General features: G+C 43.1%; 1 protein-coding gene across 2 annotated transcripts in view; it reads right to left on the bottom strand.

The window, feature by feature from the left end:
• Positions 1 to 19734, bottom strand: part of nos1 (nitric oxide synthase 1 (neuronal)) — a 39800-nt gene that overhangs the window by 6200 nt on the left and 13866 nt on the right. Inside the window, exons 5-27 of one of the 2 annotated variants that reach the window (XM_041936257.1) lie at positions 17839 to 17984; positions 16119 to 16281; positions 15483 to 15574; positions 13517 to 13658; positions 13283 to 13422; positions 12203 to 12377; positions 11682 to 11783; positions 11177 to 11371; positions 10781 to 10866; positions 10054 to 10198; positions 9011 to 9115; positions 8864 to 8922; positions 8635 to 8751; positions 8116 to 8151; positions 6930 to 7104; positions 6415 to 6553; positions 5502 to 5580; positions 5142 to 5335; positions 3496 to 3665; positions 2040 to 2250; positions 882 to 969; positions 514 to 635; positions 287 to 435 (exon numbers count right to left, since the gene is read on the bottom strand). In XM_041936257.1, coding sequence (XP_041792191.1) covers positions 287 to 435; positions 514 to 635; positions 882 to 969; positions 2040 to 2250; positions 3496 to 3665; positions 5142 to 5335; positions 5502 to 5580; positions 6415 to 6553; positions 6930 to 7104; positions 8116 to 8151; positions 8635 to 8751; positions 8864 to 8922; positions 9011 to 9115; positions 10054 to 10198; positions 10781 to 10866; positions 11177 to 11371; positions 11682 to 11783; positions 12203 to 12377; positions 13283 to 13422; positions 13517 to 13658; positions 15483 to 15574; positions 16119 to 16281; positions 17839 to 17984 — 3030 coding nt within the window. The remainder of the gene's footprint in view (positions 1 to 286; positions 436 to 513; positions 636 to 881; positions 970 to 2039; positions 2251 to 3495; positions 3666 to 5141; positions 5336 to 5501; positions 5581 to 6414; positions 6554 to 6929; positions 7105 to 8115; positions 8152 to 8634; positions 8752 to 8863; positions 8923 to 9010; positions 9116 to 10053; positions 10199 to 10780; positions 10867 to 11176; positions 11372 to 11681; positions 11784 to 12202; positions 12378 to 13282; positions 13423 to 13516; positions 13659 to 15482; positions 15575 to 16118; positions 16282 to 17838; positions 17985 to 19734) is intronic. The other variant, XM_041936258.1, reaches the window with a different exon arrangement.

Genomic DNA, 19734 nt, shown 5'->3' with positions numbered 1-19734 from the left:
TTGCTAAAAGAAACAGAACACTGAACAAAATAAGAGTGATTTTTTAACAGCAAAGACGGCAGAGACATAAAGAGTACATAAAGAGACATCAAAAAACCAAATGATACAGATTTTACCTGAAAAACAACTGCAGAACATTGTCAAATAGAAACATTTCATGCCAATTGGAGCGAGTGTACACAGCCATTCCTCTACTCTGTGATTGTATTTCAAACCCACACATCAGTCCAGAGAGAGTTGTGACAAGCTGACTCATTTACAGCCACAGACAGCTTAGCGCTCACACCTTTGGTTTGCCGGGCTCTCTGGAATACGCCGTGTAGAGCTCCTTGAACACCTCTTTGTTCTTGGCCTGGATGGTCTCCTCCTTGTAGATGTGGTCCACCTCAGACTGCCGACAACCAAACACCAGGATCATGGGGCACGACTCAATTCCTGGAGGTGACAGGCAGAGTTACTATGCTTGAGAAGGTGATCATGAATACATCTCTAAGGAATGAGAAATTAACCTACCTTTGTGTTCAAGGTCATACAGTCTCTGTTGCCAGAAGCTTCTGAATGGGGCGATACCTGTTCCTGGGCCCACCAGGATACACGGTGCTTGGTTGTCTTTGGGAAGCTGGAATGACGGTGCACTAAAAACAGTGCAACAGACAAAATAAATGAGCTTAGTGCAAAGATTGGAAAATCTCTCTCTGCTTTGCTTTCTTGCCAAGAATTAGCTTGGAAGCTTGAGATCAGGCTCATGTCTGTGTGCTTAATATTAAGCTAACTTAGTCGCTGCAGCATAGTGCAAAGACAGAAAAATCTCCTCCTTTAACATGCCACAATACTGACATTCCTCTGTGCAACATTCCTTGGAAAAGCATTCAGATATTTACCCGCGGACAAAGCACGGCACCATCTCCCCCTTCTCTATCCTGTTGAGCCATGAAGAACACACTCCATGGTGGATGGGTCCCCCTCCATCTGAAAGGGATGATTACAAGGCAAGCACTTTACCTGTTTGTCTTCCCTCCGCCTCCCACTCTCTGTAAGTGCACAGACTAACTGGAAAAGAGTGGCCCTTGCACGTTTTCCAAGGCTAAGGCCAGTCTTCTCTCTCTCTCTTGCTCTCTCTCTCTCTCTATCTCTAAAGGAAAATTACAGTAATTCAACCTCTACTTATACAATCATAGTATCATGTTTGCACAAGTGCACATTACACATGTGAGAGAAAAAAGTGGTGATAGAATGTGGTGATGTTTTCTAACTACTTCAAAGGCTGAGAGTAGAGATGCTAATTGCAAAGGTGGGGATATAAAAGCCTTTTAATATAGTATGCACTAAAGCTAACGCTAAAACTGAAACCTGAATAGCTAATGCATTTAATATACTGTCAGACGGACTGGTATACCTGCAGTGTTCGCTGTCATTTGGGTTTGCATCCATATCTTTAAATAGAATCTGTTTACAGATACAGAATCTTCCTGAGGTGTCTCTAAATCTACGTTTCTTGTAATTACAGTCGTGGCCTGGCTGCCCTATAAAGCAGACTGGCTTTCCAAGATAACTTGCAATCAATTTTCTTTGAGCCATCGGAGGGTTTTCAGAGAGGCTGAGTCATTTGACTTTTCAAGTCTTTGCAGCAACCTTGAAAGAGGCACAGCAGACTGCCTTTTATCCATGACATAAAATGAAGAGAAGGAAAATGCATATACAGGACATGTACCTTTTTGAGCAAGAACTCGCAGCTGAATAAATTTTACTAGAATGTATTTTACTAGAAATCCCATTTTAATAGCAATACATTTTACTCAAAGTCACAGGCTATAATTGACTTTATTTTGCATTTCTTCCGATATCTCAAGAAAATTGCCATATGAAATGGTAGACATAAAAAGGTACCAATTTCAGACCCACAAAAGCCTAATGGGAGCACTGAAATTCATCCTTCCAGTCAGCCCTATGCAGCTGCACCTACACAGCCTCACCATCCTCGGAGAAACGTTCTCTAATGCCTGGGTGGAGCAGTTCTTGAACGAGCAGTCGGTCCTTACCTCTGGCACGGTAGGAGACCACAGCGACGGTGAGGTGGATCTCCCCTGGGTGCAGGTCTGGAGAGGAGCTGATAGAGTAGTAGCGAGGCTGCAGCAGGGGCAGCTGGGTGAGCAGCAGAGTGGAGGGCATTTGGATGGAGGGGAACTCCTCCAGCACCTCCACCAGTGTGGGATTGTTGTACCACTTCCACTCCTCATACTCCTGCAAGCCCTGGGAAAAACACAGGTGAGTTGTTGAATTGTTGCTGTCCCAATTAAGAAACCAAGGTAACTGCCACAACAACAGAAAATAATAGAGGATGGCTTCCTCTTTTATATCTGTAAACATTTCTGAGTGGAGAGCAGGAGGCAGCCACAAGCAGAGCCATTCACCATTCACTGCCTGACTCTGTTTGTGTGTCATCGCTGACATTTGGATGTGATGAATTTAGAGCACTACCACCAGGCTGAAAATCTTTGATATGTTCGCATCTTTTGCTTTGTTCTCGAGCTGCTAATGAGCGACACAGCGCCCATTAGGAAGCCCCATGTGGTCTCCATTCTGAGCCTGAAGCACTGCTTGAAGCACCGTTTGTACAATTAGCGGAATTTCGACAGCAAAATTGCTTTTGGGCCTGGCTTTGTCAACCTTGATACGCAGACGGGGTTGAGGGTCTGTTCAGAGGCTAATACTCCTCAATGCTTCAATATATTGGTGATAAATCTGTAAAATCATCCCTTCTTTCACGCAACACAAAAATGAACACGACAGCTTGATTGTCCTCAAGTGTTTGTTCTGAGAATCCACATAAAGAAGAGAAATGTCTGAGAAGCCCTGCTTTAGTCCTGAAATGCCCATACGGAAATAAATATGATCTGCAGTGCTGATTCTGCTGCACTGTTTCCTTCTCTGAATTCAGGAGCCTTCCATCTTTTCCTCTTGCTTTGGTGACAATGATTCGATGTATGAGCATATGAGTCATTGCTTGGCCTCAGCCAGCCTCTTCCACACATTGACAAAAATGGAGAGTGAATTGTGGGAGGCACTGCAAGGGGGAATGGCTCTGGGTTAGAACGATCAGCCGCTTTAATTTGGCGCCAGCTTACTCCTACTGTACATATTTCCATCGGTGCAAAGTGCATCAAAACCAGCTTTCAGACAAAGAAAACTATCTCCCATATTTTGATAGCAAGCATGTTGAATGTGTTGGTTATTGTTGTGCCTTAAATACACGGTGAGCTTTTACAGCACTCTTTTAAAAGTGCTCTAATAAAAAGTGAAAAAAAACGTCTGCATGCATTTGGCTCTGACATGGGAAAAAGAGAGAGCATATTTCTGGATATAGCCTACGCACATACTTCGCAAATCCCTCATGTGTCTGGTCACGAACCAAACAAAGCACCCAGTGCAGCAGCAGCAGCTCAATAACTCTAAAGGTCAGTGTAAATGCTAATGCCAAAGACTAAGTGAATTTACCTTACTGAGGATCTCTAGTTTCTTCTTCTGTTTGTCGTTGGTTGCCAGAGCTGCAAACTGCTGCAGCAGCACGGGACTCGGTGGGGTGGTGATGTCCAGGAAGTACTGGAAGGCCTGGTAGATGGTGCAGGGAGGGATGCGAGTCTCGTTTGTCCAGTTACTGATGACACCTGCAGAAAAGAAGCGGGTTCAAGCTGCGTTAATTTATATCAATAGTCGATCAAATGACTATGGCTAACATAATAATGTCAATAAACCCACAGATGACCCAACGCTGCCACTCTCCTCAATTCTATGCAGCCTCTCTTTCAGCCTCTTTTTGCTTTGCTTTCTTATCAACCCTGTTTCCAGGGACAGCAGAAAGTTAATGAAGTTAATTATTAGTTAAGTTTGTAATGGAGTTCAGCATTTACTGCTAAAAAGCTAGATATTTTTTGCAGGAGTTGGTTGAGACCAAAACAGAGATAAGAGGAGACTAGGTATTGGACTTGACATTTGTCACGTTACCAGAAAGCTAACGCTCTCTCTCTCTGTCTGGTAATTTCTTCATCTCTTTTGAGACATGCCAAGCAGTACATTTGAAAGCAGCAACAAGTAGAGCTTGGAGAGTTGAGGGAGGGCAACGACAGGACAAAATATTTTCTCCATAAAATATGATCCAGTCCACCAAAATTAGTAGTGCATAAAGTAATAAAGCTGTGTTTTTGTACAGTAATCCACGAGGCCTGCCTAATAAACATACTCTACTCTGACAACATCCTTCTCTTTATACATCTATGAGTGTCATAATCATTTCAAAGGCATTTAATTGGACTGAAATTAATGTATGTCCCTGGGTGCAGGATGAGTCATTGACATCTTTTGTTGTTTTCCAGAAAATGAGAAACTCTAAAATCCCATTTATACCTACAAAACGCATTTTTTTTTTTGCGATTGTCGGGCCAGATATTGGTGTATAGTTAGCAACTAGTTACATGTAATCTTACCAATTGTTTAAAATCGAATTACAGTTTGTTGGTGATTACAAAGGCATTACATCTAAATATTTAAAATTTTCAGTAAACAGCTTATATGTAGAACAACGTCATTCTGTTGCTTTGCATCTTCTCACAATGCAGGAATGCAACACCATCAAGGGTGGGATGGCTTACAAGGAGCCGTCTTTACGGTAAGGGCTACATTCACTGGGCAGTATCGCATGGCAGTATCATAGTTAACAATGTTTACCTTATGAAATCAGAAACTGGCTCTAACATTAGTGTACAGTAAAAAAAAAAGTAATCAAAGGTAATAAGCTACCTAACTTTGTTGAGAAGTAATCAAAATACTTAAATTACTTGTTACATTCTAACAGGGTAACTAGCAATCTGTAGCCTATGTAACCTTTTCAACACTGTGTATAGTTGACGTATAGCAGAAGACATATGCAATGAGAACACTTAAACACCAATTTTGATTAATGGGAACTTAAAGTCGCCCAGTTTTACCACAACTGTCTGCCAACACGTAGCTCCACTGAAAGATTTCTGGGCACAGATAGCTCGCTAAAGTGTGACTGAGAGGCTGCTTCTTATTCATGTCACCCGTCTAATTGAACGCCCACGGTATTCGTAAAGTGGCGTGACGTCGCTAATAGCATCACCCACCCAGAGCAGTGTTTCTCTCCTCCAGGAACTCCACTTTGACAATTTGATTGACAGGTGGAGCATCCTCCAGTTTATCTATGAGAGCGGTCACCAGGTCCTCGTGGTTGCCAGGGAAGATGCCCAGATGGTCTCCGGGCTGGTAGCTCAATCTGTCATGGTTGTTTGTGTGGAGCCGCACGAATATGGTGGAGCGACTGGAAAAGATATCAGAGATTTAGGGAAGGAGTTTAGTTCACACACCTCAGCAAACCGAGTGAATGAGTTAAACAGCAGAAGAGTGCATTATATCAATAAAACACTGTTGTGCAAAACGGGCATATATGTGACTAAAAAGTGTTTCATGTCTCAGTGCATACTTACTTGGATTTGGAAGTTTGTAAGTTTTGAGATTCAAGCATCTTCGCTCCATAAACCTTCTTCTTGTGAATATTGTACAAAGCTGTTGGCAGACAGAAAAAAAAATCACATATTCAACATCAACTTTACTTGGGGACTGATCTAAAATAATACGTTATATATACCTAATCTACTTTTATTAAAGTTGAGCATTTTGGAACATTTGCTTATTTGATTTCTGACAGGTGTTTCTATCATTTTGTCCACCCATTATTTGTCACTAAGGGTTGGCTGAACAGACACAGCCTGCAATGTAATACAGCTCAACAGCACCAAAACATGGAGCTGAATCAACACCTCTCATTAACATTTTCTTACATTATAACAACATTACAACCTCATGATGGTTGGATATTTTGCAAAACTGTTGTATTAGTTGCATGTTTTAAGCTAGGTGTGACTAATTAAGTCATATATTAAAAGTATCAAAATCCAGAGATGACATTGTTGGATTCCTTTTTAATATTTGCTGTAAATTTAATGTTGCTATCACACCAGTCATTGTTTACTGATACTGCATACTGCCCAGTGTCAGTGTGCAATATTAGCGCAAGCTTTATCTCAATTAGAGTGCTATATTAATTTATGCAAATTAGCAAGCAGAGTCACTGGTCTATTTCAGACCTGGTCCAATAGTTTGGACACCTGAACTCAAGATCTCAAGGGAAAAATGTGTTAAAATACTATCGCATTATCATTTTTCATTCCAGAACAAAGCCACAAATCTCATGCATAATGGATGAGTCGGTGGTCTCAATAGCATCACCATCCCTCCGCAGATATATCACGCTCAGTTTTCGCTGCGGTGCTTGTTAGCCTTTAATATCGAGACGCCACCGACAGTTTGTTGCGCGCGTCCCATTGGGTTGTTATTCACCTTCTGTGAGGGCCGGGGCCTCGGCTGTGTACGTCAGGCGGAACTTGCTCTTCTTCCAGCTGCGGTCGTTGCTGATCAAGGAGTCGTTGGCCTTCTCGATGTTCACATCATCGCCGACACAGAACACGTCACAGGCAGCCTTGACATGTAACGGCAGATTCAGAGGAGAGAACACCACCATTATTCAAAGCTTCCCCTCACACCTACGCAGGAATGACAAAGGATTTGGAACATGATCTCTTGCACTCTAAGTAGGACTGCCTTCAACAGCTCAAGGTTATGTGTGGCAAAACACCTTCAGCATGCTTCAGGAGTGAGCGAGCATACTGTTTTTATTCATGTTGCAACGGTTTCACAAAAAACAGGGGACCATATTAACATTAAAACCAGCATGCCAATCATGAACCGAAGCCAAAAATGGTGTGCAAGGTGCGCCCGGTCCAAGAACACCACACCACAGTGACAGACAAAATCAACTTAACCAAGACCAAAGGGTCTTAGGCCGTAAAACCGACCTTAAAAACCTTCTTGGCCCAGGTTCTGAATGACTCCTCCTGGCCACACAGCTCATCTCCTTCTCCCATGCGTAGGATGCGCTCCCCCCCCAGCTCTTCAAACAGCGTGTCCACAGCGTGGGCAAAGGCGCAGAAGTGTGGGTAGGCCCTGGAGCCAAGGCCAAACACTGAGAACCTAAACAGAGACGCACATACACATGAAGAAAGAGATAGAGAGGCAGGTAGCATGAAAAAACAAAACACAAACATAGACGCTCCCAAACCACCACCACCACGAAGCCCACGTTAGAAACTTGCCCTTTCTTCCCTCTCGAAAAGCACCAAAACAGCTGACGTATTTACCAATACTTGCGCTGTCTGGTTTTAGATAGATGTAAACAGGAAATAGATCACTTCTCTGAGAGCGGACAGGTCTTCCTTCCGCTGCTTCGCTGTGAAGCAGTCAACCCACATCAGGTTCAAGTCGGAGCCAGATTTCTGTGGTCTCCTCTCCTTTGACAGGTCAGCAAACTGTCCACTGCAATAAGATTTGTCTTCCCCCGAAAAGTCTGACAAGATGCAAATGCGACTGACCACGTGAAATGTAAATGTGAAGAGTTTGTCGTTGAGCGTGATGCCAGCGTGTTATAAAAACTGCTTCAACTCCTGTGCATCAGATCATCATCATGAAAGTTGAGCAGGAAATGTTTATGGTTCTTGTATCTTTTACTTAATTACTCAATCAGTGATGGTAATTATGGTTAGTGAATGTAGTTCTAAAATTGCTACTTTACTTCATCATGTTCCCTCCATGTGTAACTGTTGAAATAAGGCTTGTTTTGTCGATAACTGCTGTTCTATTTTTCAACACAATCTCATTTACATGAAGAAGAAACATTACAACATTACTGCAACCGCTTGTTAGCACAGAAAAGTAGAGCGAGAGCTCGAGTGAGTTACATTTGATTGCATATAGCCAAATGATCATTTTTCGTGCTGTCCCTCTACGTTCAATGAATCAATATTCTTCATTATCCAATCGTCAATACTGAAATGAAACTGTGTGACTGATTTTGGGATTTGCAGACTCAAAAAATGATCATATGTCTTGGTTAAAACTGGGATTATTAGAAAAGTTAATGTTTTTTTAGACGTTAAGGTAGCTTTTCACCGGTTAGGGTACAGAGTAACCACACAGTGTTATTACCTCAATTTTTTCGTTTTGGTTGGTTTGTTTGTTGGTCTGTGGGTTTTTGGAAAGAACAACAGGAGCATGTTTCTTGAAACTTGGCAGAATGGTGCAGCGTGGGCCAAGGATGTATGGCATTTAGTCCATCAGGGCCATTTGCCCTGATGGACTAAATGCCATACATCTTAAAATCCAGTTGCTGGTAGTGAAGTTCAGTAGTTACCGTAGAGAAAGTAAGTGTTACGGAGTACTCAGGGGCAGTGTTTATATGGGCGAGATGGTATCATCACAATTATAACAATGGTTTTGCCATGGAAACACATTATATGTACACATTAATACACATTATAATTATACTCTTACTCACACCCAAATGTGAAATTCTAATACTTTTGAAAAGATATCCACACATATATATTGATTGCTTTTGCAGACTTGCATTTCATTGAAGAGTGGACAATTGGCCTTGGTGGAGGTCTGCGCTCGTTTGCCCTTCCACTTTTCCGATTGTTTTTGAACTGGTTGGGTTTTGTTTACCTGACGTTGGCAAGAGGTCCCGTGCTCTCGAAGTTAATCTTGGCTTCTGGCTCGTCGCTGGAGGACTTGCGAGTGTCAGAATAGGAGGACACGCTGTTGAAACGGACCTTGTAGCTCCTGAACAGGAGGCGAAAGAGGAAAGATGAGACGTATAACTCATGCAGGAGGAAGAAGACGGAAACTGGCTCAGACAGATACAAACACAGGCAGGCTGAGGGACTCAACTCACTTCCTGTCTTCTGTGTTGGACGTTGGGTGGCGCATCTCCATTAAGGCAGCTCCAAATTTCTACAATAACCAAAGAGGGGCTTTTATAATCTGTGCATCTGTCCTGTGTTAGTGTTAGTTAACCAGAGTTGTTATATACCAGACTTACCTCTCCATTTTCAGGTGGATCTCCGTTACCGAACGTGCTGGTCACCACCAGCACCAGCGTCTCATGCTCCAGGTCCACCACATCATATTCGTCCATTGAAGTGACCTGCAGACGTGACAAAAAAGAGCATCATGCTGCGGGGATCTTAGCCTTCGCTCGCGTGGTGTGGCCTTCTCCAAGACGCACAGTCCACACAGCGGATGACTCGAGCGCGCAAATTAAGGCTGAACACACAGCCGCTGGCAGAGGAGGAGGCTGTAATGACTACTCTGTCCTCGCCTCTAACGAGATGATAATATGCTGCTGCCGCACAGCGAGCGTCCATGATGCACACCACTCCACACGATGGTGTTTGCCTGCCACGGAACACACTTGGATTTCACACACACATACACTCACGCGCCCACAAAGACACACAACCAGCGGCGTGAAGAGAAAACAGGCTTTAGCCCGACAACAACGCAGATCTGCCCCGGGCGTCCGCGTCTGCCCTGTGATCCATCTACAGACACCCACTCTCGGTGACACACACATCCGCACACTTGCGTGCGCGCATCTCCTCTTGAATGATTGATCACACAGGGAAAATAGGAAGGGAAAATAAGATATGACCTGGAGGAGAAGCACACAGTGTATGATCGAGAGCAGCATGTTTTGCATTTTTTTCTTTCCCTCTCCTTCTCCCTCTTTTTCTAAACAGCTTTGCACAGCCAGGGGTGCTTGAGGATCTTGTCTTAAAGTACCGCACTGTTCAACGCTTCAGTGGTTAAATCTTGCCTCCGACCCGCGGCACTTTACTGCATGAGAGAAGAAAAAAATGTGACAAAAGACACACTTTTTTCTTCTACCCTCTCGTCGCCTGTACTCAGCAGGCATCTGCTTGGCTTCATCAGCCAGTGAGCGAGAGGGAGGTGGTGGTGGTGGTGGTGGTGGGGGGGGGTTACAGGAATGATTTCTTTGAATTCCTCCTTTTTCAATTAGACCCTCCGCACAATGACGGGATAACTCTCAGATAAGATGATGCAAGGCAGGAGCAAACGTACCTTTGCGTCAAACGCGTGCTTGAAGATTTCACAGAGAGTTTTGGCATAATCTTGCGATTTGCCCGTCTCCGTGGCGAACAGTATGGTGGCTTTCACCCTCTTGGCCATGGCCTGGCCCATGAGCTTGGCTGAAAACTTCACAGCCCTGCAGAGGTCAAAGAGAGAGGGACAGTGAGACTGAGATGCACAGAAACACCCAGGACGAGGAACTGAATCATTCAATAAAGGACCAGTGACACAGTTTGCAACCTTTAACCCGCTGCCATGACCAGACGACTCCCACATGTCGATGCGTCTGATAGAACATTTGTCACTGAGGCGAGTAACAAACTGAGGTTCACTGCAGCAGGCAGCACGCATAATGTCAAGGTAGCGTATGGATGACAATTGTGATTACCTAGCTTGTCATGTCCTTGAGGCAATTATATTAATAGCAGAACACACGCGTGCACAAGTGCATGCATACATTAACAAAACACTGACAAAGCTTTGATTAGTCCCTGAGGGGTTGATTGGATGAGTTTCACTGCTGAGTACTCCAGCTTCCTTCCCTTGTGTCTAGCTTGTGTCAGGCAAGTGATTACTTGTTCTGCCTTAGATTATCACACACACACTCTACAGTATATTATCTTTGACATTTCTGAGGAAGAGAAGGAAATCAAATCACTCAATTTTACAAAACCAAGCATGGTTTTCCTCTGATATTTCTGCGTGACTGCACACTCACTTGGCAAGCTTCTTGAATCCGATGGCTCTCTTCTTTGTGGGCGTCCCATTGACTCCTTTCCACACGTGGGTATGCCAGGGATCAAGCTTTTGCATATGGAAAAATAAATGAGAGTTCAGAGGTTGCCTTTGTTTAAGGTTCAAACATAATGAGATATCATCTGTGCTATTGTTCTAGGAGTGACTTGCTATTAAAGTGATGCAATTCACAATATTGCACACACTTTCCTTTAAGGTGCCTGTTTTACTTGTACCCAAGCTAATGATTTCCAACTTTAATTTACCTTAATGACTTCCTTTATATAGCTTAACAGCCAACCAGTTTCTAAAGTGTGCAGTGCTCTCTGCCAAAAACACAACACCATCAACACATTAACTGCCTCGCCTCCTCCCTCACCTGGTACTCAAAGGAAGGGGTGAGGCGGTAGTTGAGCATTTCTTGGTGGAAAACCGGTGTGATGCTTCCTGACATGGGGGGCACAATCCACACCCAGTCTCCAGGACAGCCGCCTCGCACCCGGTACTCATTCTCCATGTGCTTCATGAAGGACTCCGTGGCTGAGTGATGGTCTACTATGGTCACTTTGCAAGACTGCAAACAAGGGACACAAACAATGAACTCATTGATGTATTTTCTCCGATGCTTCAGTGATTTTTCAATTACATTTAAAGTGATACTGCACTGAAAAGCTTACTCCTGCTTACATTGGATTTGACTCATGGGTGACAAACACAAATAGCAAACTGCATTAGAGACAAACATATTTACTCATATATTGGCAAAAATAGGCATGTTTGGAACACAAATGGACAGAGGTGAGGTGTTTTTATAAATGTTGATGGTACTTTTTCTGCATGAAACACCTGTTTTTGGTGAGGTATTACTTGAAATGGGAAACTACCTGGAAGCTGTAGAGAACAGCAATGTTGATCTCCACCAGTGCCTGGTCTTTCCAAAGGGAGGAAGTCTTCCTGGTGTCTAAGGCCATCCTGTTAGCAACGTCCTACACAATAAAGAAAGAAAATTCAACATAAAAGCTTCATGTAAAACAGCAAAATGACAACTCGGGAATGTAATCGAACAATTTATCGGTTAAGGTTACTTATGTACTAGCTATGAAACTTTCAAAACAGTTTCATCTGTGAGAGTGAATCATTAATGTGAAGACGTCTTCATATTTAATATTTGAATGAAAATGGCATATTTTACATTGAGAGTTTCTGATCAAGCGCAAGGAGGCTTTATTCTTGTCACATGCTGTTAATCAGCTTTCTCCTCACTGCGTACAATTAGAAGAAGAACAGCATTCTGATTGGGTCATTTGGTGACACAACACATGCTCCTCTCTGCACAAAGCTTCAGTCAATCTGTGCCTCTGATTCCTCCAATGGAGCATCACTGTATTTTGGCACGACGCACTACCTCCAGAATGTTGTAGCGTGAGCTGTCGCAGAAGTCCCTCACGCCAATCTCTGTGCCCATGTACCAGCCGCTGAAGGGGCAGCCAGTGAACTCCAAGCCGCCGACCTCCAGCAGCATGTTGGAGACTGCCGGGAGGCCGTACCACTTCAGTTCCAGGTCCTTGAACCACTCGTACCTGTGTGGTGCAAGCAGGGGGATGACTGGTGGGAGCTGCAGCTGTTATAATTTGTGGCTGTCTTGTTGAGCACAGACATTTATCCATGCGACACATATCATTAAAAAGGAGCGCAGCCAAAAGCAACATTAACACAAAGAAAACACTTTTGGACAGAGCAGACAGGACCTCACTCTGCCTCCCACCACTGTCTCCTCGCACCCTCTATGGGGATTGATAACATTGCTTTCAGTGCATTATTTGCAGAGCTGGGTGTAATCTCGTGTAATGATGATGCGACGCTGTTGGTGGTCGTGTGCCTGTGCCAAGTTGCTGCCAGAGCTGAGGGCCAGTTGGTGCAGGGTATGGAGCAAGACATGCCAATTCTTTTTGGGGGGGGGGGGTTCTGGCAGGGAGATCAGTGTGTCAAGGGATTCTGAAATGCTCTCTGTAGCATGATAGCTCTGTCTGCGTCTGGCTATGTAAAAACTAGTGTCGTGGCAATGCCCAATTCTTTACTGTGATTACTGGTTTTTAGATACAGCAGCTTAATGCCTAAGCTCTCAAGGGCATTTGTGGCTTTTGCACAGTAGCTACCAACGTAAGAAAAGTTTTCATAAAAGTAAAAACATAAGAATAAACACAGGCAAAAGCTTGAAACCTCCCTAACAAGCCCCATGGTTACCACAAAAGCTGGCATGGCAACAGATAAAATATGGCTAGCCGTGCTTTCTGGGAATATTCAGCACAGTTGGAATGTGACGATAACCCAATCAGACTCCTTGGCATGAAAGTACTCCATTGTTTAAGAAGTGTTGTTAAGAGATGTGTGAGTGGGTGGATGTCTTTTTGTGCAGCCCCCTCTGTTCCTGCTTTGCTCGATTCTGTATATTTTATGCATGCTCAAGCGGGGAGGCACAACTTACTTTGGGTGCGTGATGGGCACCTCCAGGATGAGGTCTTCGGGGATCTCAAACAGCTCGGGGTCATTTCCGTTGGCTTGCAGAAGGAGGGGCAGGACGTCAAAGCGGCCCTTTGGAGCTTTCCATCCCAGCTGCATGCAGATCTAGTGACCAAAAGCAACAAATACAGTGTTTCTGCCAAAGTGATTTTTTCCAGCTTCACCTGACTGACTTAAAAATACAGTTCATCTTGTGTACCTCGGTAAATTCAACATTAGCAGGGTCTCCCAGGATCTTTCCATCAGGCTGCTTGTAGCCCGCATAACGAATCAGCTGAGTGTTCCACACTCGATAGTCATGTTTGCCATCTGTCTTCTGAGGGAATATGGTGATGGCCGACCTGCAACAAAACAAACAAACAGAAAAAGATGTCAATAATGTGTATACATGTTTACAACATTTGCATATGAAGTTATAATCTCGAAAGAGGATTTCGAGTAAGTAATCAGATTCCTGATTCCTGCCACAGTAATATCTTAAATCACGATCATGATCTCTGCACTTACTGTTCATGAAGTGAAGGATTAAATGGTGTATATGAATATTTAAGTACAATAATCAACAAGATTGTTAACGGATGGTTTGTGTTGCACATGTAATCTGTGCCCAAAGGCATTTTTAATTATGTTATGTGAAAAGGTTCATAGTGGGGCCTGGGCTTAGTTACCTTTGGTCTGTTCTACAGCCCAGTGGTGTTTTAATGCCACAACCCGGCAAAAGTGTTAATACTGCTAAGCCGGTGGTAAGTCGCTGAGGAGGGAGAGCAGCTGGTGTGAATCTGGGCCAGTTGTTCTCGCAGTCTACATCTGCAGGAAACAGTCTCTCAGCTTGGCTTCGGAAACTGGTGTAAATGGTGAAACCAGTTTCCTTTTTATGTACGCTCAGACTTCATTTCCGTTTCTCTTAATACATCAACATATGATGTATTAAGTGATGGTTTAGGTCATCAATATCCAAAAAGAAGTGAAAAAAATTGTACTAGGCAAGTCCTAATGTAATATTTTTTCCGGATACAGGTGAAGCAGTTACAGCACACCGTTAAATGAACCATCTTAATTCATAGAATCTAATATTTTGGACTGATGATACAACTCAGATTTCAGAAAAATGTGGATGCTGTATAAAACATTAACATCAACTTCATTGATTTTTGGAAATATCTGCTTATTGTGAATTTGATGTTTCAAACGAGTTGGGACAGGGGCAACAGGACACTGGGAAAGTTGTGAAATGCCCTCAAAACACCTGTTTGGATCATTCCACGGGTAAACAGGTGAAGGTATCATGATTGGTTATAAAAGGAGCATCCTGGAAAGGCTCAGTCGTTCACAAGCGAGGATGGAGCGTTACAACTTATGAACCTTTTATCAAAAGGTGCCTCAACAGAAAGCAGTAGTGTGATATTATTTTATTCAACAACTTACAACATTCACTATCTATTTAAATGAAAACATAACATTTGACATTTCTTCACATAATAAACTCTCAGTTGCAACAAATACTTACTGCACTGTATTTTTACCATGAAATCTTTAACTTTAACTTTAAAACTGTCTCATCTTTTTTTTGCATCACTGTATGACCATCTCTAAGAATCAGCTGATTTTGGATGAGCAAAGCCATTCCAAAACTACTGAAACATGTTGCAATAGGACTATATGTTTGTTTATTTGTTTGTATTTATTTATGCTAAAGCGAGCCAGACTAGGAGAGCTGGAGCCAGGATGTGGTGCTGGCTCTTATCAACATGTGTATACGAGCTGTCCTTCCAAAGGCCAGGGCTAAGCGTAGTAATGAGTCAGAAGCTATCCATCATCCAACAAGTAAATATGAAGTGTCACATGTGATGAGGACTTGGCAGAACAAGTGAGCGAGCGCTGCGCAGGTCTGACAAATGACTGCTTGTTAGCAAGGTCCGCCACCTCACCGACAGGCCAATGATAGGTGCTGAGGCGCTGACAGAGAGACAGGCGGCAGATAGTGTCAGAGACAGAGTTAAGAGACAGAGCACACACTGACAGATGGGACAGTGGGTCAAGTCGGGGTAGTCAGAGAGGGAGAGGGGTGATGAGATACATGGAGCGACAGATGGACAAGTGTGGTCGGACGAGCATGAGCTGAGTCAAACAAAAAGAAACAAGACTTGTGTGACAGTGTGCGTTACCTAAGGTTGCCTTTGTTGGTGGCGTACTTGATGTGGTTACAGATGTAGTTGTACATTCCATGAGCCGTTGTGCAGTCTCTAGCATCAAAAACCTGCAAAACAAACGTGAAAAATGAGCATTCAAAACCAGGTTCGTGCACGGGGAGCCCAGCAAAACACCAACACTCCAAAAAGTTCACAGAAGGAGTAAAGTGAGGGGGGAGGAGAAGAAAACATTAGCAGAAAAAGCTTGATTTCAATCATTCATCTAGTTTATAATGGAGACATGAAAGCAGATAGAGAGTTCAGTCAGCCTGACTGCATTAGTCTACTAACTATGGTTGATAGAACTTTCTGCCATAAACCGAGCCTTCATTTTGCTGGGAGATCGTAACCGCTGGCAGACACAACTGCATTGTGAAAGTGAGGCTTGTAGGGAACCAGTCTAAACACTGATGGTGTCGTTATTCTGCAGCCATTACGTTGTGCAATCAACATTTACTTCATAATGACACGCTAATGCAAAAAACTTGTCTCTTCTTTATATTATACAAAAGTGCAAATAGAATGCAGAATCCATCTTGGAAACTATCCACAGAAACAGCATGAAAGACATTAACAGCCCCCTGCTACGATTTGAGGCATGCTGTATATTACCTGTAGTTTGGACCACTGGATCCTCCCGACACATCGGGCAGCGTTCCTCCAGGCGTGCTTGGCTCCATAAATCAGTTCAGTGTCTTTCAGCTGGTAAGTTCCTGAAGCTTCGATCTCCTTGGTCACCTCCTCCAGCCTGTCCACGTGGGCCTTGGAGCCATACCTGGTCCACGGGCACAATATGATAACAACATGTACATACACACCTACAGCACAACACATAAGGTGGTGTATGTGAATTATGCCACTTTGTATGGGATGCCTTGTAGGCTAGTTCATGAACAAATCTGGGCCTGTCATGGTCGTGTCATATAAGTGCTAAATCCTGTCTAATTGGACAGGTGCCAGAGCCCAAGCATTGGACCTGCATGCTGACTCACCGGCATTGCTGACTGAAAAAGTCAGCAATTTACTTGCTGACTTTTAGGTGAAAAGTAAAAATGTCTGCCCTAAAAAGAATGTAGTTTAGACAGAAAGCTATTTTCTGGTTGGAACAAGAGTTAGCCACAGTAACCGTCTACCCTTGAATGGCAAAGAAATAAATGCTGTCAAAAAAGAAATCATTTTAAATGTCAGTGACTTCTTTGATTTATTCAGGAAGGCTTTTGGACATAAACAATCGAGCTAAATGGCTAACGTCACTATGGATTAAGCTTAGCATTACTGTAGGCTTACCTCAGCATAGGTTTAAAAAAAAAGGGTTGCATTTACCTTAATTAATCGCTGGTTTAATGCACCACCTGGCAAGCACGCGAAGTGACCCAAATCAAACACATGCATAATGTTGTGAGACCAACAGGTTGGTGTGTTCGGCTCATGGTGGATCTTTGGGTTCACTAATGGAACTTCTAATAGCAGCGAGGTGTGTGCGGTCTCTCTGCTGTTACAGTTGGCACACAGAGCTCAAAATTCTTTAAACTTCAGGAGCACAGTGGGACATAAGCAATTGAGTGGACTGCTCGTGACAACTTGAGCCGAGAGCAGATCGAGGCGGACTTTGCTGTGCAAACGGCTCACAAAGTGAACAATAAACTCACTTACGGATGTCGTTCCAGAGGAGAAAGTCAACGTTGCTAGGAAACGTAGCTTTGTCTGTGCACTACATGTTGTGCAAAAACTTTGCAACTCTTTTTGCTCTAATATGTGTGTCTGTGGCTGCGGCCGCTGTGGACTTTGAAGTGCTTATACGCGTCTGTGTTGTCTGCCTTTTATGTAGAGTCAGGCTAATTCACTGATGTAGTTTAAAATTGCTTGTTACACCTGCTTTGGTGTCCACTTTTTATTCGTTGCTGGACATTTGTGTTTGAAGTCTGAGTTTCGTTCTCTTTTCTGGTTAATTCTAGTGAGGCTGCATTGAGGAAAGGGGTGCTTAAATGTGTTATTTAATTTAAAAGGTCTATCATACTTGATCATTATCGTATGCATTTTGTTTCTTTACCATTCCATTCGGTACCAAAGCTGTCCAAGCTAGTATGGTGCACCAGGCTAACTGGCTAAAATGCATTAATTAGCCTGACTCAGTAACATTAACTACATAAATGTGTAGCTAAACATATACCCTAATAATATAATACTAGTGATGCTGATACTTGCTCCATCTTCTTTACATTTTTATTTCACAGGGCAGCCCAATGTTACTCAGCCCATAATATGCTGTTCTTTGGCTCTGTCCACTGAGGTCTAACTTGTAACTCTTGCAGGTGCTTCAGGCTGTGCTTACCTTTTGATGGAGGTGTAGTACTGGTCAATGAAGTCAGTGGCCAGAGGAAGAAGCTCTTCTTTGCTTCTGACCTCATCTGGTTTGCGGGCGTGCAGGTTGGGCATCATCACAGAGCCAGTGCACACGTTTTCAGTGCAGATTGGCATCTGAAAAGATAAGCAGCACGACAGATGAGGGAGGCGTCTGCAGGGATGAATTCTGCTGATTTTTTCTTCAGTGCCAAAAAGCAGCTGAAGAGCTAGGTGATCACGATGTATGGCATACGATGCAATTCACTAGTAAAGCAAATATCCACAAAATGTACTTTCCAGCAAAGCATAACACTCACAGAAGATACCATGTTTTCCATGGCTTCTTGGTGCACAGAACAGAGGTGTTAATTGGTTTTAGTGGACAGGCACATACTTCAGTGCCCTTCAGGATTCCTGTTCGCTCACAAGACACTGTTTCTGCATCCACCTCTGTGTTGTAATTGAACGCATCATGAGAGAAGCATGGCATCCTCTTAATTTACGAAAGGCAGAGCTATCAAATTACCTTCTTGCTCTATTCATTTTGGATTAACCGGGTAAGTCTTGCTTCTGCTTGATATGAAACAGACCTGAATGCTTGAATTATACTTTAAGCAAATGGAATCACTCAAAAGAAAACAGTTTTCCAGTCCAATTTTCACATACCTTTTCTTGTCTCTTTTTGTGCTGTAAGTGTTTTGTGAACCAGAAACAGACCACCACTTTTGCCCTATGAAAAAAGGTGCTAACATTTTCAGGGTGTCAGCCTTGTGTAAAAATAGATTTACCTTCTACATCCTTGCTTAAGAACCATATTAAACATCAAATTGAGGGCTGCTTTTAACCCGATAGAGATTTCCCCAATGCACTTTCACTCTTTTTCTCAGGATAAGAAGACCAAAGGTTTCGATCTGAAATGAACTAGAAAAAGCCTGTATTTCAATATGTAAGGCCAAGAAGCCACTGGTGGATCACATTCATAGGCACAAGATGCCAACATAACTTTTGGGCGTGTGCCCTTTGTAATTAAATAGTTTCACTCTTAGCATGTTAGCGTCATCATTGTGAGCAAGTTAGCATGTAGCTCAAAATACCACTTTACCACCATCTTTTTGGATTTTACCATGCTAAACGTAGGAAACACTGCTCCTCTTCTGTAACGGTGAAGACTGCAGCTGGCGCTGTACCATATTAAACATCAAATTGAGGGCTGCTTTTAACCCCTGATAGAGAGATTTCCCCAATGCACTTTCACTCCTTTTCTCAGGATAAGAAGACCAAAGGTTTCGATCTAAAATGAACTAGAAAAAGCCTGTGTTTCAATATGCAAGGCCAACAAGCCACTGGTGGATCACATTCATAGGCACTGAAAGGTTTTCAAATTTACCAACTCCATTATATCATAATGTTCTATTTGGTTCAAATAAAAGGTCAATTTTTATTTAAGTAAGGCTATTTGTTATTGGAAGTTCCAGACTCTGAATGCATACAAGGGATCATAACTGTTTTACAATTTCTTTCATTATATCGCTCACACATGGCTGGCCCGCATGTTAATGAATGAGTAACTCAGTGAGTCATGGATTGGTATCTTTTCATTAAGCAGAGACAGGAAGACAGAAAGAGCGAGGAGGAAAGACAGAAAATAAGAAAACAGACAGATGCAGAGAGAAAATTGCTCATAGCTGAGAGCAACCTTGTGTGGTCAGTTTAATATGATTAGAGCTGAAGTCAGCTGTCACTTTGGTTTGCCTAAATGTCTTCAACCAGCTTAGAGAGAGATCGAGTGAGTGAGCAAGAGCGACAGAAACGATAGCGCAGGCATGCAGTCTAAGAGGAAATTTGACAATGACCCTGCTTCTAAAATTGGCTCATTAGGCCGAAC

The sequence above is a fragment of the Chelmon rostratus genome, chromosome 5, assembly GCF_017976325.1.
Source record: "Chelmon rostratus isolate fCheRos1 chromosome 5, fCheRos1.pri, whole genome shotgun sequence".
NCBI lineage: Eukaryota > Metazoa > Chordata > Actinopteri > Chaetodontiformes > Chaetodontidae > Chelmon > Chelmon rostratus.
The sequence above is the reverse complement of the archived record's forward strand: the minus strand, read 5'-3'. Positions and strand labels throughout refer to the sequence as shown.